The sequence below is a fragment of the Diabrotica virgifera genome, chromosome 9, assembly GCF_917563875.1.
Source record: "Diabrotica virgifera virgifera chromosome 9, PGI_DIABVI_V3a".
NCBI classification, from domain to species: domain Eukaryota; kingdom Metazoa; phylum Arthropoda; class Insecta; order Coleoptera; family Chrysomelidae; genus Diabrotica; species Diabrotica virgifera.
In genome coordinates this window covers 33,234,158-33,260,040 of record NC_065451.1, presented here as the reverse complement: position 1 = coordinate 33,260,040, position 25,883 = coordinate 33,234,158, and the positions used below count along the sequence as shown (strand labels likewise).

Below are 25,883 nucleotides of genomic sequence, written 5' to 3'. Positions count from 1 at the left end.
TGTTCTATTGTTAAATGCTTCTCTCTGAAACCAAACTGGTGATCCGGAAAAAGATTATTATCAGTTATTATCTTCATTAGCCTAGCCGCTAATAGCTTCTCAAATAGTTTAGCTAGTACCGGTAAGAGACTAATAGGACGATAAGAGGTATGTTCGTGAGGTGGTTTACCATGTTTATGGATCATTATTATATCAGCAATTTTCCATTGCGTTGGTACAATTTTGAGCCTTAGTGCGGCGTTGAATAGTTGTGTTATCATAACTACACCTTTATCTGGTAACTCTTTTAAGATAGTTCCTGTTATAAGGTCATAGCCAGGAGCTTTTTTGGTTTTTAATCTATATTGAATAGTATTTTTTACATCTCTTTTTGTTACTGGTTTAATTTGCTCACTTGGCTGTTGGATTGTTGCTAGACTTTCATAGATAGCCTCATCTTCTTCAACACTGACAGAGGGTAGAGGTTGAAAAACTTGTTCAAGATATTTTCCAAATGCCTCTGCTTTTTCTTGATCTGTTCTCGACCATGAGCCATCTGGATTTCTTAATGCTGGTATGTGTTTACTGAGTTGTTTTAATTTCCTGGTGGCCTTCCAAAGTGAATAATCGGTATCTACTGTTGGCGTTAAATTTTGAAGACAATTTTCGATGTAGGAGTTTTTGTGCTGTAGTATTGTATTTTTCAGCTGTCTTGCGGCTCTATTGTAGTTCATTTTGTCTTGATGCTGTCTTGTGTTTTGCCATATCTTTCTTAGTCTCCTCTTTTCTTTAATTTTATTTCTTATATTAATAGGATTGTTTCTTTTATTCTGTGTATCTTTACATTCTGGAGTGGCATTCCAAGCAGCTTCTTGAAGAAGTGTTGTAAATTCGTATACTGCTAATTCAATAAGTATATAATAAGGTTACACGCGATCATTCTTCAGAATCTTGAAGCTGAATGTTTAATCTTCAATTTAAGTATCTGGCAACCTAAAAAATACTAATTTAAATATGAGTTTTTAAGCCTCGAATATGCGTACTTTCGCATTTTTCAAATTTTAAATCGCATATAACTCGAAAACTATCAATTTTTAAGAAAAATTACAAGATACCTTTCTTGTTTAGAATGACCCAAAAACCCTAAAAATATATGTTCTAGAGCAAAAGATCGTGATCTTTTGTATTTGTTTAAAAAATTGTTTAAACAATTTCTGAACATGGACTATAAGATATTTTATTTTTTTGCATCAAAACGGCGCGTCGTATGAAATAATAGGTTTTTGTAACAAATTGAACGAGGAATTCGAAAATGATTTCCAATTTGAAATATCTCAGTGGCCTAGTATTTTTTCTTTAGAAAATTCAGACCATTACCCGTGCATACGCCAATGATGAATACAAAATTCTTAAATGTGTGTCAAACTACCTCTTAAAACCCACCGAATTCATTACAATGCTGCCAGTAGTTTCGGAAAAATCGTAAAATAATATGTCAAATTTTATTTTTCGACGCCCTGTATCTTGAAAACGGACGGCGTTACAAAAATGTGTTGTTACTAAGTAAACCCCAATTATTTTTCAGTTTTTTTATCTATCCTAGAGACGGTGTTAAACATCCTGTATAACAATTATTAAAAATGCTTTAAAATAAGACCTAATACAATTTACATTCTTTTAGTAAAGCAAGCAGTCCATTTCATTTTCAGCGTAGAAGAAACCAGTTTTAACAACCACTTGAGTGATTGCGAGGTGAGAGAAATCCCTTTAGGTTACTACTACTTACCTACCAATAACAATGGTTGTATATGACAATATGGATTTTAAGGATCCACCCACATTACTTCTTCTCACCGATAATCTAGAGATCAGACATCTCACTGGTTACACGTGCGATATGTCATCAGCGTGTAGAAGAGTTGTGTACCATCCTCTGAAGAACTGTGGGTATACTCCAGAATCAAACTCCGAGATATATGTTCAGGGTTTACCAAGCGACACTACAGATTCCGAGCTGATGAAGTTTTTCCAACAATGTGGAAACATTTTTAAGCTGAAAGTGATGTTGATTAATGGTAATACAAACAGAGGCTTTTGTTTTGTGACTTTCATGAACTCTGAAGTGGCTAAGAGCAGCCTCTATCTCAACTGTGTACCATTTAGACCTGATTGTTTTCTGCGAATTTCAATATCGTACAATAATCGCCGTATTTTCCTGGGAAATATTCCATTATCCAAGAGTAGAGACGACGTGTGGAAAGAATTGGTGAAAAATGGTGTTACGAATATCACAGACGTCATTATGTACAGGTAAGCTTATTCCTTTTTTTGTAATAAGTACTAGAGGATCCGATATAGGGGAGTGCAATTAGAACGAAAACATGCATTGTTTCGGAAAAATTCAAACAACTTATATTTTTCTAAAACTGTTTTGTTAGTTTATATACATGTTAAAGTAAAAAGTTCTACTCGCAGATTTGGCCGCTAATTGTTTATACCCTATTCCACGAACATATGCCTGTTTTGGATTACTTCGACAACGAATATTTTACTGTGCAAAATAAGAAGAACGAAACTAAATTGCAAATTACATTGTTGTTTATTGGAATAATTATTAGCGCCATTTACAACAATTTTTTTGTATAAATAATTTTAAAAATATCGTTAAATTCATCATTTTACTTTGATCAAATATGTTTATATTTTGTTTTTGATTATGCTGAATCCGACTATGGTATTGCTGTTTGAAAATTCTTATACAGAAGCTCTTATACAGTGTGTCTGCTTAGCTAGGAACCACATGGAAAACTTTTTTATTTTCAATTTTACGAAAATAAATAATTACCCATTCTTAATAAAATGCTCGGGATAGTCAGAAATCTAAATCTCAACCAATAGATATAAAATTTTATCAAGTTTATACGAGTTATGTCAAAAATAAGTATGAATTTCGTTAAAGAGTAAAGTACTTTTTTATTCCAGAATATAAAAAAATGCTATTGTGAAAAGTTGTTTGAAATTAGAAACTATGTCTAAATATACAATTACATCATTCTAATCAAAAACAAAAATCAATTTTTTCTCAACTTACGGATACTCATCATCATTTTATTATACTTATGATAACTATTTTATTATCACTTTTACGAAAAAAAGTTATTCTTCATAAAATGCTATCCCTGGTCTAAAATCTAAGACACAACCATCAGATATCAAACTTTTTTAATTGTATACGAGGTATGTAAAAAATATGAATTTTTCTTAGGAGTTAAGTGCCTTTATTATTCACTATATTTTAATTAGAAGGGTGTAATTGAACACTAAAACAATTCTTTAATTACAAACAACTTTTCTTAATAACAATTTTCGATATTGTGAAATGTAAAGGTACTTTACTCTTGAGTGAAATTCATATTTTTTGACATAACTCGTATAACATTAATTAAATTTGATATTTGATGATTGCATCTTAGACTATATACGATGCAGAGTGTTTTAAAAAGAATAACTTTTTTTCGTAAAACTGATAATAAAAAAGTTATCAATAGGTTCCAAGATACGCAGACATATTATGTACTGTATAAGAGCTAAAAAAAATTTTTTTGCTGAACATTTATTATTGTTGAAGCTTATTATTAAATATATTTTAGGTAAGTTTTACAGAAAAAAGTTTTGATCACTTTGTATAAACATTTTTGTAGCTGGTAATTTTCGGTTTTTGTATTACATTTTTGTTATCTTTCTTAATTTTCTTAAAAAGAAATATTTTATTTTATTTCTAAAGTAAAATAATTTAGTGCATTTTAAAGATTACATCCTACTCTTTAAAAAAGCACTTATAAAAGTGTAATAGATCTGTTCAAACTTTAGTAATACCGTCTTAAAATGGCGGTAATTCTATAAAACTACGAAAATTTCAAAAATCACATTTTTTGAGACGTCATATCATTTGAATTAAATTTTTAAGATTTTTTTTGAATAAAACATCATTTAGTAAGATGATTGAAAGGTAAGTTGTGCAAAATTGAGAGTTTTTTAAGAAAAATTGAATTATGTAGTTACACATTTTTAAATCATTTTTAACAAAATTCATGTAAGGCTCACTTTCCGCCCACACCGAACTTATGCCCATACATTTTATTTCTTTCTATTATAAGCATAAGATAGCTTAATTATTCTTCTTCCATGCTCAATTTGCAAAATTCTTCAAATAGAAGATACATATTTAACTTTAGAAAATTCTTTATATAAGGTTTTTTTTGTAAAATTTTCTGAATTTTTCAATGGTCAAGTCAGTTTTTTTTCTAAAATTTATATTTTCGGAGTTATTTAGAAAAACATCGAATTTCGTAGTTAATTTGTTTAATAAAAAATGAAGCACCCACTTCTCGAGTAGAACTTTTTGATATGTTGTTTATTAAACATTTCTTAATGAAATTACAAAAAGTTCTATCTTGTTTGATTTTTCCGAAGTGAAAATCTATATGCACTCCCCTATTTCTCCAATTATATAAAAATTATGAAATTTTATTCAAAATAAACGTAGATTTTTAGATTTAATTTTTTTTTAGTTGGATTGCAATTGATTTAAAAATTTCAAAAAATTCACACGTGTAGCTGAGGCTTTTACAAAATATGTCCATTTTTTATTTACCCTTAGGTCGAGTGTACATAACCTCAAATTTTTTTTTAACTTTCTTAAAACCTATAACTTTTTTTCGGAGGGGGCTGCAGGTCCAATTTTTTTTGCATTTTGTGTATTTTATTGAAAGCTATCTCTCAGATTTTTTTCAGATTTTTCTGTCAGGTGCGCCATCTTGAAAAATCCCGAAAACTGTTTTTTTAGGGGGTTTTTAGGGATTTTCTCCATTTTATAGACTGCAACATAGATAAATTCAAGGTGTTGTTAATAGATTATGTATAATTTGAAATGAATGAGTATTTAAGGATTATCAAAAATTGTGCATAACACCTTTAAACCCCCCCCAAAAAAACATGTTTTTTTAAGTTATGTAAGGGTTTTTGCGGGCTTAATGATATTTTTTGAGATCGATACAGCCTGAATATTTTTTTTTCATTTTTTTACCTTATATGGGATTAAAAAATAAGACTAATCGCATTTTTAGCCCACCACCCCCTCCCCCTGTCCTTACAAAAAACGTCAATTTTCCTTTTTTTTTTTGTTTAAAGTTGCAATTAATTTAAAATTTTATGAGGCTTCTACAAAACATATCTATTTTTTATAGACCCGTGTAGGTCGAGTGTACAATACATATAACCTCAAAATTCCTTTTTTATTTTTTTAAAACGTATTTTTGACTTCCAATCGATATTTTTTAAAACGTCCAATGAATATTGTACATCTCTCTCTCGCGGACGGCCGCTTCAATACATGCTTAGCGCTCATTTTTAATTATTAAAAATAATAGTTAGTAATAAAATAATGACAAAAATTTCTTTAGGCTATTGCAGGGGGGGCTTTAAACTTTGAGTTGGTCACTTTATGACTTTCATAATAATAATTTTTAATCGAGTTATTAAGCCTTGAAAATGGCCCTTTTCGCGTTTTTCAAATTTAAAATTGCATGTAACTCGACAACAGTCAATTTTATAGAAAAATCACAAGACACCTGTTTTGCTCAGCTTGATCCAGAAAATCTAAAACAAATTTGTCCGAAGTGAAAAAATTGATTTTTTGAATTCGTTTAAAAAAATGTTTAAAAAAGTTTCCTACCGCGGTATTGCCTGGCACCTTGTGAATTTGTTATAAGGACCTGTTTTTGAGTAAGTTTGTGCAAAAAAATTAATCGGAATAATTTACCTAACGGAACAAGCATACTGCGGGGACTATTTGCATTATGAGACAAACGTAGATAGTTTGTAAAATACACAAAACACAAAAAAATTAGCAGCTATCGCCAAAAAAGTTATACGTACCTATTAAAAAACAAAAAAAATGAGGTTATAATATGTACACTCGACGTTCGGGTCCATAAAAATAGATGTTCTCTAAAAGCCTCAGCTGTGCGTGTGAATATTTTATAATTTATAATTTAATAATTACTAACTATTCTAAATGCGAAATAAGCCACAATTTAACTAAAAAATGATTTAATTAACGTTTCGATGTCCGCCACGGACATCGTTGTCAAAATACAAAATATTAATAAATTAAACAAAAATGTTGTTTGGTAAAAAAATCTTCTAATTTAATTTAATCTGACTTATTTATATAGATCGTCCCAAACCATTTTTTCAGTGTGTCACAGATTATCGAATTCTCTCTATCGCATTACAGATGGAAAATAAAATCATTTTTTAGTTAAATTGTGGCTTATTTCCCATTTAGAATAGTTAATTACAAAAATGCCACAAAGAAATAGCTTCAGAACAACATTTATAATTTAATTGCAAACCAACTTAAAAAAACAATAAAATCGAAAAATTGACATTTTTGGCTGTGGGGGAGGGGGAATAGGGGAAGTGAGCTAAAATTGCGTTGAGTCCTAATTTTTTAAAATCATATAGAACGTAAGAAAATTTTAAAAAATATTCAGGCTGTATCGACCTCAAAAAAAAATAATTAGACCCTCAAAATCCTTACAAATCTTTAAACAAACATGGTTTTTGGGGGGTTTAAAAGTGTTTCACCCAATTTTTGAATATCCTAATATATCAGTTATTTCAAATTATACATAATCTATTAACAAAACCTTGAGTTGATCTATGTTGCAGTCTATAAAATGGAGAAAATACCAAAAAACCCCCTAAAAAAACAGTTTTCCGGATTTTTCAAGAGGGCGCACCTGACGTAAAAATCTGAAAAAAATCAGAGAGATAGGTTTTGATAAAATACAAAAAATTCAAAAAAAATTGGACCTGTAGCCCCCTCCAAAAAAAAGTTATAGGTTCTAAAAAGTTAAAAAAAAATTTGAGGTTATGTACACTCGACCTAAGGGTCCATAAAAAATGGACATGTTTTGTAAAAGCCTCAGCTACACGTGTGAATTTTTTGGAATTTTTAAATCAATTGCAACTCAACTAAAAAAAATTTATTCTAAAAATCTACGTTTTTGGCTCTGGGGGAAGGGGTAAGGGGGGTGGCGAGCTAAAAATCCGCGTTATCTCATTTTTTAATTGCACAGAACGTAAAAAAATTAAAAAAAATGAATTCTGAGAGTGAGGGCATTTTGCCTATCTTAACGGGAGTACCCTTTCTCCATATGACTTCTTTTCTTGTATTTAGGTATATATATTGTCGAACGAAAAAAAACTTAATTTCTTTACTATAAAATGGTGTATTGCAAAAAATTCTAGAACTGTTTTTAAATAAGATATCCGTATGAAATCCAAGGGTATCCGTAATTTTAACCCTTTTCGATATTGTGAAATATAGATGTATTTTACTCTAGAGCGAAATTCATCATTTTTGACATACCTCGTACACTATTGATAATATTTGATATCTGATGATTGCATCTTAGGTTTAAGACTATGCAAAGCATTTTCTAAATAATATTTTTTGTATAATGGTAATAAAAGTTTTCCATATGGTTCCAAATTAGTCGGACCTATTGCAGGTGTATGTCACATTTTGAAAAAGCATATCTTGTTTAAAAATAGTCCTAGAATTTTTTACAATACACAGTTTTAACGTAAATAAAATAAGCTGTATTTTTTATTGTACAATGTATATACCTAAATATACAATAAAAAAAGTTATAATGAGAAATTTAAAAATAATCGTAGAATATATCAAAAATCATTAAAAGTATAAAATTTTGAACAACCACATCTTGCTTAAAAATAGCCATACAGCCTTCTACAATCGACCATTGTAAAGGTAATTGACTGTTCTTCCTATTAAATGTAACATTGCATATACATACCTAAAGCTACGTAGAAAAAAAGCTACAAATCAATGTTTGAGAAGTAACAAGGAAAATGGGCCAAAATCTCTGTGAGTGGCGAACTTTGAAAAGTCATATTTTGGAAACTGTATATCACAGAGACTTCTTCTAAACGTAATTTTAAAGAGAAAGGATGGAAGTTTTTTTTCTGTGAAGTAATACCGGAACCTATATCTCCGTGGAAAAAAGTTATGGAGCAAGAAACAAAATTGCTATCTTTCGTGTTTTTTCTTGCTTTTCTTTTGAATATATTTTTGTAAAAAAAAATATTTTTGACTTTATAATGTAATGTTTCGATAGTAAATTTAACCTGGAAAAATTTTCCTGTAGACGTGTTTGTACCAAAAGTGCATAGAAGTCAACCTAATTCGCCCTGTGCCTATGGACTAATTTACCCTTTTCTCAAAAACGCACCCTTTTAAATGGTAGCACCCCGCGGGTTTTTCATACCTACAGGTTCATTGACTACAAAACAATAAAACCCCGTTAAAGTTTTATGTAGTTCCTTTCTAAAATACATAATCAATAGCCAATTTATATTGTTGTTTGTTTGGGTTTATATGACTGCGGACACTAAATCCATTCGCCACAATTTATATTAAAAGACTAGATAAACCTGTTTTAAATGTATAAAGTAGATTTTTGTAATTTATAAATGTTGTTTTTTTTTTATAAATAGGGATGGAGATGCAGACCTAGAAAATATACTGTTATGATCTGCTTCTTATTAATTTTATATTAATTATTATTTATTTGATTAATTATTTAATTGTCGCAAATCATACATAAAAATGAATAAAAATCTCAGGGTGCTTTTTTATACTATTGAAAAAAAATCTAAATTATCTCACGTTATACTTATCTTCTCTCGTGGGTTCACATATATTAAAATATAGTATTTTGTTAACATAATGTACAAAAGGCGAACACTATTTTAGGGGATATGCAGATCGAGCTCAAAATCGAGGATTTGTCTTTGTGGAGTTTGAAGGACACGAGCAAGCCGCTGGATTCCGTGCCAGGTTCGAAAACCAATTGTTTCTGTGGGACAAGAAAATTATCATTGATTGGTCTGTTCCTCTACCCATTGTTGATGATTCTAAAATAGATCAGGTACTTAACATATTTTTATTGATGGCCCAGGACATAAACGGGAAATACGGCGATACCGTGTAATTTTCAGGGACAACTCCGAATTGCATGAAAATTTGGATTTATGTTCTACTTACCGAAAATGGTGTTTAAGTAAAGTCTATAAATCGAGTAAAAAACAAAGTTGTAGCTCATGAAAAATACGTTCTTATCCGTCTAATTCCAAATTGAATATTTCAAGATGAAATCATCGAAAAATTAAACACTTTTCGGGAAAAACCCATTTAAACTTTTTTTAAAGTGTTTAAGAAAAACTTTATTTTAATTGTTTTTAAAAGTTTCTAGTATTAAAAATCAGCGAGTTACGCTCAAAATAAAGTTGACCCCCTTTTTTTTTGTAAAAAAATCATGAAAATCTCCCCGTGTTTAACTCTCCAAAATGAAATTATTCGTTACCGCTTTACAAACAATTTACATCTATTTATATGATCTCCCAGTTTCACCGGTTTAAAGTGATTATTATTGAAAGGGGTATAGTTGAAAAAATTTGAACGGGTCACTAATCACGAGTGTATGCAAATTTTGAACAGCCATACCTTAACAAATTTTTGTCTTACGGAAAAACAAAATGAAATTAGAATATTTATAATAGCAAAATCTACATTTATTTAGGTACTCTTAAAGATTTTTCTTATCACTAATACTTTTTAAGTTATTTTGAAAATAGGAAATTTTTCAAAAATGTTTAGAAAATTTTTTTATAAAATCAATTTTTTTTTAATAAGCACTTCAAACCAATCAAACTTACAGATCATATAAACAATATACATACAGTTGAAGTAAATGGTAAAGCGGTAACGATTAATTTATTTAGGGTGCTAAATATGGGGAGATTTTCAAGATTTGTTTACCAAAAAAGGGGCCAACTTGTTTTTTTCAGTGTAACTCGTTTGTTTTTGGTGCTCGAAACTTTTGTAAAAACAAATATAAAGCTTTTTTAAATGCTTTAAGAAGGTTAATAAACTTTCCCGAAAAGTGCTTAATTTTTCGGTGATTTCACGTTAAGTTATTCGATCTGGAATTAGACGAATAAGAACGTATTTTTCATGAGCTACAACTTAGCTTTTACTCAATTTATAGACTTTACTGATACACCATTTTTTCGCTTTTTTATAAGCTACACTTTTGCTCGGAGGAATTTTCGATAAAATATTTACTTTTTGAGTTATATGCGAAAAACCGTCTGAAAACGTAGTTTTTTTTGTCGAAAAATCAACATTTTCAATCGCGTATAACTCGAAAAGTATTGACTTATATAAAAAACTGTATGGAACGAAAGTTGCTTATATTCTGTCAATTTATCCATTTCCGGGCTTATTTTAAATACGGGTTTTTCACCCCCGAGAAGGGGTGACTGTTAGCCCACAAGTAAAAGCAACCAACGGCACAAATTCAAGTTTGAACTGGAGGGTAAGTAGAACAATTGATTATATCCACGGATCCGTGTATTCAATCAACGGTAGAACCTAAATCCAAATTTTCATGCAATTCGGAGTTGTCCCTGAAAATTAAACTCCAAAACGGGCATTTATTAGGCTATGAGCTGTATTGCTAATCCAATATTACTCTTGGCAAATTACTAAAAAGTAAGGAAAAGTTGTTTAGCAGTTATTTTATTGCTGGAATCGAATCTTATTGCATTAGTACCTAATACCTATTCATATCGGCCTAATGTGAAAAGTGCTTAAGTCCAACATACCTGATGTTACAGGAGAAACAAAAAACTAACTGTGCATATCTCCACTTGTACACAATTAAGTATAATATGAAAATTGCACAAGTCCGTTTTAGTAATCAATTTATTTAATTATCAAACAATAAAAAAATTTTTATTGTAGTGCTACTCCAGGTCAAATCAACACATTTTGAATTATTTTTTCCTGATCTATTTAGATTTTCTTAAAATTTAGAAGAAAATACAAAATTTTAAATTTTTATCTCAAGCCGTTTCCGAAATATGGTTATGTAAAGTTTTCCAAAAAAATCCAAAACACCGCGACCATACTTTATTGGAATGGCTGTAGAAGCTGTCCTAATTAAGCTAGAATGCTGGGAGAGGTGTCATTTTGCAGCATTTTTAAAGCTCTTTACAGTGATATATACAGTATGATGATACGATAAACAAATTTTTCTCAAACAAAAAAATATATTTTCATTAGGTTTTTTTCCAATAAGTACATAATTTAAAATTTTCATAATATTCCTACAAATACATAGTACTGTTGTAAATAACATATAAAATTTTTATCTTGGGATGGTGATGGGTTCAATATAAAAAAAAATAGATTTTACACATACAGTAGGTATGGTGCAAATGAAAGGAATAAATTCGTAATGTCGCATGCTGGCTACTTTAAGGAAAAATCCCGAAACAGGTCAATTTTTATTTTTAAATTGTAATTTTTGGCATACATAACATCACACTAGTGACGTCACTCATCTGGGCGTGATGACGAGATCGATGATTTTTTTAAATGAGATTAGCTATCATGTGCTAGCTCCTTTGAAAGGTTATTCAATTCTCTATTCAGTAATGAATAAACAATAATATAATTATTTATACAGGGTGGCAAAAAGTTTTTTTTATTAAATTAATTAACAAAAAAAAAGACGAAGGTATCTTATTTATTTATACAAAAATACAAATATCTGGGAACCTGGGTAGATGACAAAAATGACCAAAGCAAAGAAATTAAAAGTCCGAATTGAAACTGCAAGGCAAGCATTTATAAAAATGAAGATACTGCTTACAAACAAATACCTTCAGTTGCCTCTAAGATTGAGGGCTCTAAGACGCTACATATTTTCTCTATTACTATACGAAATGGAAGCTTGGACATTGAAGAGACAACACATAAGAAAAATAGAAGCGTTCGAAATGTGGTGAATACGTGAATACAAAACTCCATGGTACGACGAAAGGGTGAAAGCACTAGCAAATCAAAAGAAACAAGCTTTCCTAACATACAAAAGAGTGAAGACACCGGAGGCACGAGACGACTACGTGACAATCAGGAATAGAGTAAACCAAGAAATAGATAACATCAAAAAGGAACACTGGGAGAAATTTACCAAAGATATGGAATACGACCTCTATGGATCCCAGAAAAAGGTATGGAAGATGATAAGGAGACAAAAAACAGAAATGAATGAATTTACACGGATAGTTAACATTACGGAGACACAATGGACTGAGCATTTCACGAAATTATATGGAGAAGGAGAAGAAGAGAACAGAGAAATAAACATTAATGAAACCCACGATAGAGTACTAATATCAGAAGAAGAGCTACAAGAACGAATAAAAAAATAAAAAAATAGAAAAGCACCTGGTCATGATAAGATAAATAATAAACTGCAAATATGGAGGAGGAACACTACTCAAATGGCTCCCAAAATTATTTGTCGATATAATAAATATCGGAGTAGTACCAGCGAAATGGAAGAAAAGTCTCCTGCTACCGATACTCAAAAAGGGAGACTCAAAAAATCCTGAAAATTATAGAGGCATTAGTCTGATGAACAGCACATTAAAATTGTTGACGGTAGTCATAAAAGATAAAATCGAGGAAAAAGCGAACAATTTCCATATTCAATAGACAAGAAAGTCTATTGAATATGGAAAACCAGCATACATGTGCTTTGTAGATTTAAAAAGTGCTTTTGACAGGGTGAGGCGAAATTATATCTTAAATTTATTACAAGCTGAACAAATAGACCACCAGATAATAAGGCTAATTAAGGAAATTAACAGGAACAACAAGACCAGAGTTATAATGTCAACAGGAGAAACAGAACGCATAGAACTAAAAGGAGGAATCCGCCAAGGAGACTCGCTCAGCCCATTGTTATTCAATATGATGATGAATCAAATAATTCACGAAGTCAGAAAACGACATGGATACCACATGGGAGCCCATAAAATCACGATACTATGCTATGCCGATTATGCAGTACTAATTGCTGATAACGAGGATGACCTACAAAGGCAGCTCCATACTTTCAATATCACAGCAAATAAACTTAATATGAGAATATCAGTAGAAAAAACTAAATGTATAGTGATAAGTAAAGAGCCGCGTAGATGAAAGTTAGAAATAGACGGCAAAATTGTAGAACAAGGAATGAAATTCAATTACCTAGGAGTAGAGATCACTAGTGACAGGAATATAAGAACAGAGACCACAACACAAGCGACAAAAGCGGCAAGAGTAAGTGGTTGCCTCCGAGAAACCATATGAAGAAACAAATATCTGACCACGGAAAGCAAAATCAAAATATACAAGACAACAGTAAGACCTATCCTAACATATGCAGCGCAGACAAGGACCAATACAAGAAAGACGAAACAACAAATCAACAATATCGAAATGAAAGTATTAAGATTAATAGCGGGCATATCATTAAGAGACAGACAAAGCAACAGAAGTATACGAGAACGATGCAAAATTCAAAATATTAAAAGGTGGATAAAAACAAGAAAGAAAAACTGGAACGAACATGTAAATCGAATGGAACCAGATAGATGGAAAGGTGGAAAGACAATATACAGTAAACAACAACTGAAGCAGAATAAGAGGCAGACAAACAGGAGTAATCCTAGTCGCGCGAAGAAGAAGAAGAAGAAGAAGAAATGTGGTGTTACAGAAGAATATTAAAAATTCAGTGGGTTCAAAGGATTACCAATGTTGAAGTGCTACGACGTTTAAATAAGGAGTTAGAAATTATGAACAGTATAACAACTAGAAAACTGGAATATTTGGGTCACATTACCAGAGGAGAAAAATAAGAGTTGATGAGAATTATTATGCAAGGAAGGATCCAAGGAAGAAGATGCATCTCCTGACTGAGGAACCTTTGAGAATGGTTTAACTGTAGTTAATTACAACTGTTCAGAGCAGCAGCCAACAAAGTGACCATAGCCATTATGATATCCAACCTCCGATAGGAGAGGGAACTTTAAGAATGAGAAATTTATTTAATTTAAAATAGATTTTACTGTTGCCAGAAACAGATAAATTACATACATTCTTCTTATTTGTCAATTAATTTAATTTAAAAAAATTTTTTTGCACGCCCTATATAAATATATATTGTTATGATTTGCTTTTTATTAATTTTATATTAATTATTATTTATCTGATTAATTATTTAATTGTCGCAAATCATACATAAAAATGAATAAAAAATCTCAGGGTGCCTTTTTATACTATTAAAAAAAAATCTAAATTATCTCACGTTATACTTATCTTCTCTCGTGGGTTCAGTATCTCTTAGTTGATCCTAATCGGGATAAAATAGGGAAAAGAAATAAAGCAAAATATTAAAATAAACATACAGAATTGTCTTTTATTTGTCAAAATCAATACTCTAAAATCTATCAAATCTAAAACCTGTGGACACAGATGTCCGAATGAAATCTTTACCACTTAAATTTATTATAGTTAAAAAAAACAATTTATCGGCTTGTTCCCAATGTCTTTGGTAAAACAAACTAAACAAAACAAATTTATGTATTCGCAAGATTAGCTATACTTCCTATTTACTTTTAGAAATATTGGAATTTTAATTCATATGACTTTTACTCAAAATTTTAGTTTCCGAACATAAAAATATCTTTCACATAAGTTGACTGACCTTTTGCTTCACTCACTCTGATGTCTTCTCGTGACCCAAAACAGCTCTCCCTCGTTGACTATGTTAAAGGCTACTCATCAAAGCCCTCTCCGTTCTCCAGCTTCAAAACTATCAGCATACCAGCACCAATTCTCCAACAAGCCGGGCCTCTTTTGACACGTACTCGATGCAAACAAAACTCCAAAAATTCTCTGCTCTCCTTCTCACAATAATCCAGAATCAAAGAGGTATTTCGTCTCAATTTGATCTGTCTCTCGTTCCACTTTTCAACACTATTCTCCACTATCAAACAACCACTGGTATTTGCTAATTACTTATCCACCAAAACGTCGACCGCTCCTCAGCGCTACCAAATAACATACTGACTTCTTTTTCAAACTCTCTCAATCATCCAATCCACTTTTCCCCTTCCACATTGCCAAGAATCAGGAACATCGACTTTTCCATTCGACAAACAAACAGTCATTTTCAAAATTATTCCGACCATCCTAATTACTTTCGGAGAACCCTACAATATTTACTCGGTTTGAAACAAAGATTAAAATTCCAAACTTTCTTTTAAAACCACTCTTCTAGAAATTGATAATTACCTCTACCTGTGGATTCTATAGTTCTCGTAATAAACAATCTATTTCCAGTTTAAATCTAAATACATCGACCTTTTCACTTTAATTGTTCACAAAAGTCTTTAATGGTTCATCGGAAAGCTCATTAAAAGAGAAATCCACTTACATCCAAACTAAATTCTAATAAATATTTACAGCTCAATATACAGGGTGTATCAAATTTATGTGCCCGCGTTATTTAAAAAAAATTTAAGTTAATTTTTATTTTGCTTTTGATTGATAAATTGAAAACACAATAATATGTTACTGTTTATATTGCTGAACAGAGAATTCAATAACCTTTTAAATGAGCTAACACACGACCTATAGCCTCATTTAAAAAAATCATCCATTACGTCATCACGCCCAGATGAATGACGTCACTAGGATGATATATATGCCAAAAATTACAATTTAAAATTATAAATCGACCTATTTCGGGATTTTTCCCTAAAGTCGCCAGCTTGTGACATTACGAATTTATTCCTTTCATTTGCACCATACTGACTGTGTAAAATTTATTTTTTTATATTGAACCGTCCACTATCCCACGATAAAATTTTTATATGTATAAGTTGATAGTTTTTGACGATTAAGAGATTAAACATTTAAAAATTGCGAAATCGGCCATTTTAAACCTTAAAAACTACGTGAAAAACTGAAAATTTCACCCGTGTTGAGCTGCCCCCCCCCCCACTTGCAAAAATTAAAAAACAAATAGCCCTGATTTATGAGCTCTCATATTCCGCAAACTAAAAATTTTGAGCTCGTTCCACTGAGCAGGAATTTAATACCCTAGTGCTGAGTCAGCCCCCCCACTACTTAAAAATAGGAATATTGAATCGGTTTTTGCGGCAGAATTACGAGCTATTTATGAGCTCTTGAAATTATATAGTTTCGATTTTTGAGCTCATCCCCTTGACCCCCAAACAACCCTTTAATTGATTTAACTTAAGAGAAAGATGCTGAGAAAACTTAAAATATATCGTATTGCGGATATAATTCCTATAGCTTATATACTCTAAGAATAAACTATTAAATCAAGGGCATTTCGATTATTGAGCTACAACCCCTTCGCAAGATAACCACCCTATCTTCCCGGCTTAAGAGAAAGTTGTACTTAAAATGCGTTAAACTAATTATTTGGCGACTACATATCATTTAATAATTTATAAGCTTCCAAATTACGCGCATTTAGATCAGTAAATTGCAATTTATTTTGTATAGTGCAGTCACTGAAGGTAAAAATCAACGATTACTTTCAAGTTCGGTGAACCTTCATCGATTTTCACGAAAATTGGTCAGTGGTTAGAGGATACGTCAAGAAACAAAGGTGACATGGTACCACCTTGCGCCTTTACCCTGAGGGTGGATACCGCCCCTTCTCCGGGGTGAAAATTATTTTATAAAAAATAACTGCACAAATCAATAAAAGAACAAATTAAAAACAAAATTTATTATATAAAGTTAATAAAATAAGTCAATACTTTTTAAGTTATGAAAGATCAAAGATTTTAATTATTTGTGAAAAAAATGCATGTTTTGAAGAGGTTTTTTGTAAATCACTGAAAAACTGTAAATTTTTACAAAAAAGTTAATAGTAGTTTAATTCGTATAGCTTATATTCTAAGAATAAACTCTTATATCACGCACCTTTCGATTATATAGCTACAACCCCTTCGCAAGAAACGACCCCATTTTCCCGGCTTAACAGAGAGTTGTTCTTAAAATAATTTAAATTGATTATTTGGCGACTACATATCGTTTAATAATTTATTAGCTTGCAAAATATACGCATCTCAATTATTGAATTGCCATTTTCTTTCTATAGTGCAGTCACTGAAGGTAAAAATCAACTATTACCTTCGATTTTGGTAAATCTCCATTTATTTTCACGAATTGACAATAACAACTTGGGGTTTTAGCCTGGGGTATATGTCACCCCTTCTCGGGAGTGAAAATTACTTTATTAAAAATAACCCCACAAATCGAGAGAGGGACAAATTGTAAGCAAAATTTGTTACATAATGTGATTAAAATAAATCAATACTTTTTGAGTTATTAAAGATCAAATATTTTAATTTTTGGAAAGAAAATGCATGCTTTAGAGCGATTTTTCATAAATGACTCAAAAACTGTAAGTTTTTACAAAAAAGTTTTCATCACCAAAATTGAAGCTAATAAAAAATATAATAAATTGCTTACTTGAAAAACTTTTAATGTTAATTTAAAGTAAGTTATTGGTAATTAAATGTACATTTTTTTCCGCGACTGTTCAAATCTAAGGGTTCAAGCTTAAATAACGGGAAAAAGATGCAATTTATAACACTTAGGTACTAAGTAAAAAGTTGATAGTATCCAAATCCGCTCACCAATTTTCGTGAAAATGAATGGAGATTTACCGAAATCGAAGGTCATAGTTGATTTTTACCTTCAGTGACTGCACTATAGAAAGAAAATGGCAATTGAATAATTGAGATGCGTATATTTTGCGAGCTCATAAATTATTAAACAATATATAGTCGACAAATAATTAATTTAAATTATTTTAAGTACAACCCTCTCTTAAGCCGGGAATATGGGATGGTTTTCTTGCGAAGGGGTTGTAGTTCAATAATCGAAAGGCGCGTGATTTTAGAGATTATTCTTAGAATATAAGCTATACGAATTAAACTACTATTAACTTTTTTGTAAAAACTTACAGTTTTTCAGTGATTTACAAAAAACCTCTTCAAAACATGCATTTTTTTTCACAAATAATTAAAATCTTTGATCTTTCATAACTTAAAAAGTATTGACTTATTTTATTAACTTTATATAATTAATTTTGCTTTTAATTTGTTCTTTTATTGATTTGTGCAGTTATTTTTTATAAAATAATTTTCACCCCGGAGAAGGGGCGGTATCCACACTCAGGGTAAAGGCGCAAGGTGGTATCATGTCACCTTTGTTTCTTGCGTATCCTCTAACCACTGACCAATTTTCGTGAAAATCGATGAAGGTTCACCGAAATTGAAGGTAATCGTTGATTTTTACCTTCAGTGACTGCACTATACAAAATAAATTGCAATTTACTGATCTAAATGCGCGTAATTTGGAAGCTTATAAATTATTAAGTGATATGTAGTCGCCAAATAATTAGTTTAACGCATTTTAAGTACAACTTTCTCTTAAGCCGGGAAGATAGGGTGGTTTTCTTGCGAAGGGGTTGTAGCTCAATAATCGAAATGCCCTTGATTTATTAGTTTATTCTTAGAGTATATAAGCTATAGGAATTATATCCGCAATACGATATATTTTAAGTTTTCTCAGCATCTTTCTCTTAAGTTAAATCAATTAAAGGGTTGTTTGGGGGTGAAGGGGATGAGCTCAAAAATCGAAACTATATAATTTCAAGAGCTCATAAATAGCTCGTAATTCTGCCGCAAAAACCGATTCAATATTCCTATTTTTAAGTAGTGGGGGGGGGGCTGACTCAACCCCCCCACTAGGGTATTAAATTCCTGCTCAGTGGAACGAGCTCAAAATTTTTAGTTTGCGGAATATGAGAGCTCATAAATAGCTCATAAATCAGGGCTATTTGTTTTTTAATTTTTGCAAGTGGGGGGGGGGGCAGCTCAACACGGGTGAAAATTTCAATGTTACCAAGCTAGGTACACATTCTCTAAACATCGATTGATGAAATCTAAGAGTTTTCTGCAATACAATATCGAAAACCCTTTGTTTCCTAATTGCTAATCAATCGGACTCGGCACTATTTTCAACTGTTGCATGTATATTAGGGATGGCGGCGGTTGTTCACAAAACGCCGGTTTTCGGTTATACCGTTTTTTTATCTACGGTTTAACCTGGCGGTTATAACCGGTCAAAAAAACCGGTTATTCCAAACACCGGTGTTCGGTTTTTTTAGTCATAGTCAGTACCCAGTAGGTTACATTTACATTGCGCTTTAGTTTGCGATACTCCATTCGAATCGATATCAGTCCATATCAGTATAGAAATCAGTCATCAGTGTTGTGAAGTCGGTTTCAGTCAGCTTAAAATTTCTCATTTTTCTCTGAATTCGGTATCTTTTTCACTTATCCGGTTGTTCACCGGTTATTACTTTAAAATAAAAAAACTGGTTATAACCGGCACAAAAAAAATCGATTATTGCAGAGGAAAAAACCGGTTTTATGTTATAACTGATAGGTTTTTCCCATCCCTAATGTATATGCAATGTGCGTAAATATATGTGCGGAAAAATATTCTGATTCAATTTTTTTTTCACTATCTTTTAACAAATTTGCATGTTGCCAGGATCAAAAAGCAATCAAAAATTTGTTAAACGTTTTTTTTTTTGTTTTTTTCCTAAAACTAATTTTTTTGCGTCGCACAATTTTTTTAGCTTCTTTGGATCATTCCAAATAGAAAAGATCTTGAGAGACTTTTCTCTAAATGTGATAGTTTTTTAGTAGTTGAGTAGCAATTTTTAAATTTTTAATCGCTTATATGTCAAAAACTGTCAACTTAAAAAAAGTCACTAAAGACCTTTTTTGTTTGGAATGATCCAAAAAATCTAAAAAAACTTACGAAAAAAAATAATTTTGAGGAAAAAAACAAAAAAAAACGTTCAAAAATATTTGACCCACTTTTTAACCTGGCAACATGCAAATTTGTTAAAAGGGGTCATTTTTGAGTAAGACTGTACAAAAAATCCGAATCAGAATATTTTCCTAGCTAATGCGCAGTGTCTTTATGGACTAAGTAATTATTTATCAATAATTAAATAACTCTGTGACAAAAACCTTTTTGTAGTAGATTATATTTCTGGACCTCGGAGGTAAACTACACTATGTCGACATAGCGTTTTTTTGAATAAGTATTTTTAAACCACTTATTTTATTAGTTGGATTATACAAATTGGTTATTTATTATCTCTAAAATATTGTCATATTGTCTCTCAACCAATTATGGGATCCATCAGATTTTTATTAACATCCTAAGTGCTCTAAACTTTGTTGCAAACATACGTTAAACAAAATTGTTTGAAATGACATAGTGTAGTTTACCTCCGAGGTCCTGATTTGCGGAACCCGGTGACAATCGGACAAACAGTTTAGCAATAATTAAATTGTAAATTAAGAATTTAGGGTCCCAATTTAGAACAACTATGATTTTTGTATTAAATGGCTACATATCTATCTAACGTACTTTACAGAATTGAAATTAGACTATTTGAACAGCCCCAGGAACGTTTTAAAACGTTATAAACAATTTTTGTCGAGAAGAAATTTGTTAATAAACAAAATAACACACTTTGTGCGGACTTTGCATACCTATTTAAAAAACAACTATTTTCGCCGTTCATTCGCTTAATAAAAAATTAAGCACCCACTTTTGGAGTAGACCCTTTTGATATGTTGTTTATTATTCATTTCTTAATGAAATTATAAAAAGTTCTATCTTGTTTGATTTTTTCCGTAAGCAAAAAGTCGATTGACTTCCCTATAGCTGTAATTGCTAATCCAATATGTAATTTACTTTCTTAATTTTAAGGCAACAACTATTTTTATGAGGAATCTACCTGTCACGTTTGGCAGAGAGGAGCTTCAGCAATTACTTTATAAGTTGATGCGTAAAGAAAATATCCAAAGAGTATACAAATTCAAAAACTACGCTTTTGTTCACTTGTTCGAGAGATCTCAAGCTGAAGAATTAATGAAAATTTTACAAGGTAATGACATCAAGCTTCAGATAACTTTATGGTTACCTTAGACCATAAAAACTGATAGACACGCCTTGTACCGAACTGTTGAAGCAAAGACCTTCCGCGAAAGTGACGTCACAATACGGCAAGAACTCGTTTGGATTCTTAGCAAAGCACTAATAAAATTACCCAATTTTAGATTAATTAAAGTATAACTTTTGTAATATAAGTAGTTTTGTAGTATAACTTAATATTTTGTAAAAAATATGGAAGAAAAATCATTTAGCAAAGTAATTAATAAATATTTTTGACTTAAAGTAATTTTGTAAAAATAAATATTTTATTTGAAATTATATCGTTGGTATATCTCTTCTTCTTTGATAATCAAAAATAAATTTAAAGGAGAGTAATTTTCTTTTGGGTGTTAGTTTCACGTTAGGTGAAAAAATATGTAGGAAATCTATTAATTAATGACCACAAAACAAAATACCTTTTGTTAACTTACTTCTAACTCTTATTATATTATTTAGTTTTTCACCTTCGTGGTACAATCTGATGTATCAATAATGCGAACAAATTATCTTTATTCGATTAAACAAATGGTTTGTTTCAAAATCATGATCAAACATGTTTTTTGTATTCGCTAAACACAGAACCATGCACGTTTAAGATCAATTTTGTCAATAATTTAGAATCGTTCAATTTTTTTGAATTGTACCTACATAATTCTAATTTCGCTTTCAGCAATTTTGCAAATATGAATGACGTCTTTAGAAGGTTGAATTAAAAAATTTTTTGATATGCTATAATTTTTGTGTTTATGAATGGACATTCTAAATTATCACATTCAATTGCACACAAACATATGTCACAATGTAATGGTTTCTTAACTTTCTTAACTACAAACCCAGCGATATAGTCAACAACATCACAAACATAAGATGACTCTTTTTGAAAAACTTAAATTATTTACAGTATAATCATGGTTACTAGTTATTATTTCCCTATTATTTTCATCAGTTCTAGAGTTGTCAATGAGTTGATGATCAACAGTTTTCATTTTCACAGTATTTATTGTGCTCATTGCTAAAATTGTGGAAGGTGCCTGTTCTATACAATTAGCCTGGGTAGATCCTGTAACACTTGTGTGCATTAAGAGTCTTTTATATGCATCTTCAAATTTTTTTGCCGTTGGGTTGTTGTTGTAACCTCCATGACTCCTATAATAGAACTAAAGAAAACTTCTAAGTGATACTGAGAAAGTTTATAGGCCGAAAGATACTTCAGACCTCCATCCATATGATCCTTCACGTAATTTTTCCAAATTCGCATTCGCATCATACCAATAAAACCCGTTTATTTTTGGCTTAGATGCAGTGGTTCACCATTGTTGGAATATTTGAGTGAATTAAGATACTTTATAAATTCTTCAATTTTTTGAAAAATCGCTTGTTTATTATGCTGCTGTAAACTGGATTTTAGGTGTTTTCCCTTTTTTTTGTCGCTGCGTACAATTAAATGCTCTGCAAGATAACACCATAATTAAAAAATTCGTGTATTGGAAAATTTTTAAATTGGAACACTTTAAAAAGTTTACAACGCCTATAAACACTTCTAATCTCTAACGTTTTCTGCCGTAAACTGACGTCACGCACAGCTGTATGAATCGTTTTATGTTGGCTTCACTCTTCGAGACGAGAGAATAGCATTACGGCGTGTCTATCAGTTTTTATGGTCTAAGGCAGTGGTTCTTAACCTTTTCAAAGCTGGGGAACACTTGACAAATTTTGAAAAAGTCGCGGAACACCATTGTGGTATTTTATAGGAAACACTAAATAAGGGGTGCAAATGTAAATACAAATGTAAATAAAACACGTGTTTTAACTGCAAATACATGCAAAAACAAAATATAAGAAGAATAAAAACATATTCTAACAATAGAAATTAACAAAAAAAATGTAGATTAGTAAATACATTTTATTACATTTTATTTTACAATTACATGCATGGGTATAACTAACATAATAACATAAAAATTACACAAATTTAGTGCGACACTTGAACTTTTGCAAATTTTAGCAATGTACGGTCTAATATGCGATAGCGCTACCCTCATCTCTTTATCAATATTCCCATCTTTCACGTTTCTTTGTTTTTATGTTTGTGAAGTTGAAAACCATAATTCACACAAGTATGAAGTTGCAAACTGTAGTAATACCTTTAATGCTCTTGTAGAAGGAAGTGGATATTCAGCTTGCACAGAAATCCAAAATTCTTCAAGTGACATTTCAGAAAACTTTAGTTTCAGAGTGCGATCCGTTGATAAGCCTACTAACTCTTCTTCCTCTTGTAATGATAGCTGGTATTTCGACATATTAATCGAGATAAAAGGATTTCGAATCCAATCGTAATTATCTGTATTTAGGGAAGGAAAGTAGTGATCAATTTTTTCTTCTAATAGCGTCAAATGTTCAATGATAACGGATTTCATCTCTTCAATATTTGCGCAAATACTGGGAAACATATCCAATGTACCTTTTTCTAATATGCGATTTTTCCAAAGAGATATGTTCTTTTGAAACCCTGAGAATTTTTCAGTACAAGACAAAATATTTTCAGATTTTCCTTGGACACTCGTGTTAATATTATTGAGGTATTTAAAAATGTCAGTCAAATGTCCTAATTTGGCAAGCCAAATATTATTTTCTAAATATATTGCAAATTTATCTGTTACTGCACCTTCTCCTTGAAAAAATGCTAACAATTCGCATTTAAGCTCTAAAACTCGATTCAAGACTTTTCCTCTGCTTAACCACCTAACTTCAGTATGCAAAATCAAAACTTCATGTTGTGATTCCATTGCAGAACAAAGCTGTTTAAAAAGGCGTGTTTTTAATGGCCTTGATTTTATGTAATTGACCATTCCCCCTACTTGATCTAACAGAGCTTTTAAAACATTTGGCAACGTTTTGCATACTAGTGATTTTCTGTGCAAGAAACAATGCGTAATTATTACGTTTGGGTTTCTCGTTTTCGCAAGTGTAGCAAATCCCTTAATAGAGCCTAACATTGATGGTGCCCCATCTGTACAAATACCAACGCACATATTCCATGATATATTATGTTCTTTAAAATATGATGTAATTTCACTTCGGTCTGCGAGATTAACGTATATTTTTCGCGGAACACTTGCAACACATTTGCGGAACACCTGTGTTCCGCGGAACACTGGTTAAGAATCACTGGTCTAAGGTTATAACTATTTTTCATTAAAGTTTGTTTATATCATTGTTTCATATTTTAGTCCATTACTACTTAGTCATTCTGGCAAATATTAGCGACCACTTTATACCTAATTTATGTAATGGATCTAACTAGATATTTGTTAGAAATGTTTGCTATATTCTTTTAGAGCATTATAGAGACGACATAATTGAAATCGAGTGGGCGAAACCTCCATCAAAATACACCTCACCATCATACAGAAGCCAAAGAGTGTAAGTATAATATTTCATCATTGTTTTTCTATAACTGAATGTTGGCGATCAACATAGCAACCTTTTGTAGCAACATACTGTATTGTAGAAAGGCCGTGTAGTACATACCTATTTGTGAAAACCATGGTCTCGATTTTTCAGCCAGAAGATTTTTCTTCTTCTAATACTATATTCTGTCTATGCCTTCTCTCCAATTTTTCCTAGATCTTCCCCCTTCCCCTCATTCTTTTTTCTCTTGGTGACCATTCCAAAATCTGTTTTGGTAGTCTTTCCTTGTTCATGCGTTGTACGTGGCCATACCAAATTAGTTTATTTAGTTTGATATTACTTTGTCTTCTTCTTCTTGTAGTGCCTATCCGTTTCGGATGTTGGAGACCATCATGGCAATCTGTACTTACACACTGCTGCTCTAAGAAGATTTGTAGTGGTCGTGTTGAACCACGTACGTAGATTTTTCAGCCACAAAATCCTTTGCCTTCCTGGTACTCGCTTTCCTTCTACTTTTCCTTGTAAAATTAGTTGCAGCAGTCCATATATTTCACTGTTCCTCATGATGTGAGCGAGGTATTCCATTTTGGCTGTTTTTATTCTAATTAACAGCTCTTTTTCTTTTTGCATTCTCACTAGTAATACCACTAGAGGTCAAATTATTTCCGGAAATTTTTTTGAGATCATGAATATTTTGAAAATTTCCCGAGTCGCAGACGAGGGAAATTTTCTAAAAATATTCATGATCAAAAAAAAATTTCCGGATATTAATTTGACTTCGCGTGGTATTCGGTAAGAAAATTCCACACCAAATTTGCATTTGAAAATCCAAAGCTGCATGAACAGATTAATAGCGCGCCATAGCTTTGTCAGCAATGATTTAGGCTTTCAAATTCGTAATTTCTACTCATTGTAGTTGCATGGGAATACCATTTCAAGATAGAAAATAGTATATTCTTCAATTTTACGTAAGTTTTGAGTAACTACAAGTGATAGAAAATGAATCAAAACTAAATTATGTAAACAAATAAAAACCAGTCTGTCAAAAATGTTCTGTTATTGTAAACGTCAAAAAATTTCCACTATAATTCGCTGTTGGGTACCCCACGAGCAAAAAATTTCCGATAAAATACCTCCGTTGCCATGGTGATCTGTCAAAATAACGTATTTTGATTGGTTCAAAATTACAGGTGTGGAATTTTCACTAGTAATACCACTAGAGGTCAAATTATTTCCGGAAATTTTTTTGAGATCATGAATATTTTGAAAATTTCCCGAGTCGCAGACGAGGGAAATTTTCTAAAAATATTCATGATCAAAAAAAATTTCCGGATATTAATTTGACTTCGCGTGGTATTCGGTAAGAAAATTCCACACCAAATTTGCATTTGAAAATCCAAAGCTGCATGAACAGATTAATAGCGCG

At 31.2% G+C, this 25,883-nt stretch overlaps 2 protein-coding genes across 2 annotated transcripts; one reads left to right on the top strand and one right to left on the bottom strand.

Annotated features, from left to right (window-relative positions):
• Positions 1-1,777: 1,777 nt before the first annotated feature.
• LOC114329943 (APOBEC1 complementation factor-like) lies at positions 1,778-21,040 on the top strand. The gene is made up of 3 exons (XM_028279230.2): positions 1,778-2,289; positions 8,828-9,002; positions 20,822-21,040. Exons 1-3 carry the CDS (start codon positions 1,778-1,780, stop codon positions 21,038-21,040), a joined length of 906 nt encoding a protein of 301 aa, XP_028135031.2.
• Positions 21,041-23,127: 2,087 nt separating this feature from the next.
• Positions 23,128-23,832, bottom strand: LOC126890916 (zinc finger BED domain-containing protein 5-like). The gene has a single exon (XM_050660083.1). The coding sequence runs from the start codon at positions 23,830-23,832 to the stop codon at positions 23,128-23,130; it is 705 nt and encodes a 234-aa protein (XP_050516040.1).
• Positions 23,833-25,883: the final 2,051 nt, after the last annotated feature.

What these genes read in the sequence shown, in the direction of transcription:
- LOC114329943 (XM_028279230.2), top strand. Translation starts at nt 1,778, where the DNA reads ATGGTTGTATATGACAATATGGATTTTAAGGATCCACCCACATTACTT. An exon ending in ACAGACGTCATTATGTACAG is followed by an intron (nt 2,290 to 8,827) that starts GTAAGCTTATTC and finishes ACACTATTTTAG; the next exon opens with GGGATATGCAGATCGAGCTC. An exon ending in ATGATTCTAAAATAGATCAG is followed by an intron (nt 9,003 to 20,821) that starts GTACTTAACATA and finishes CTTAATTTTAAG; the next exon opens with GCAACAACTATTTTTATGAG.
- LOC126890916 (XM_050660083.1), bottom strand. Translation starts at nt 23,832, where the DNA reads ATGGAATCACAACATGAAGTTTTGATTTTGCATACTGAAGTTAGGTGG.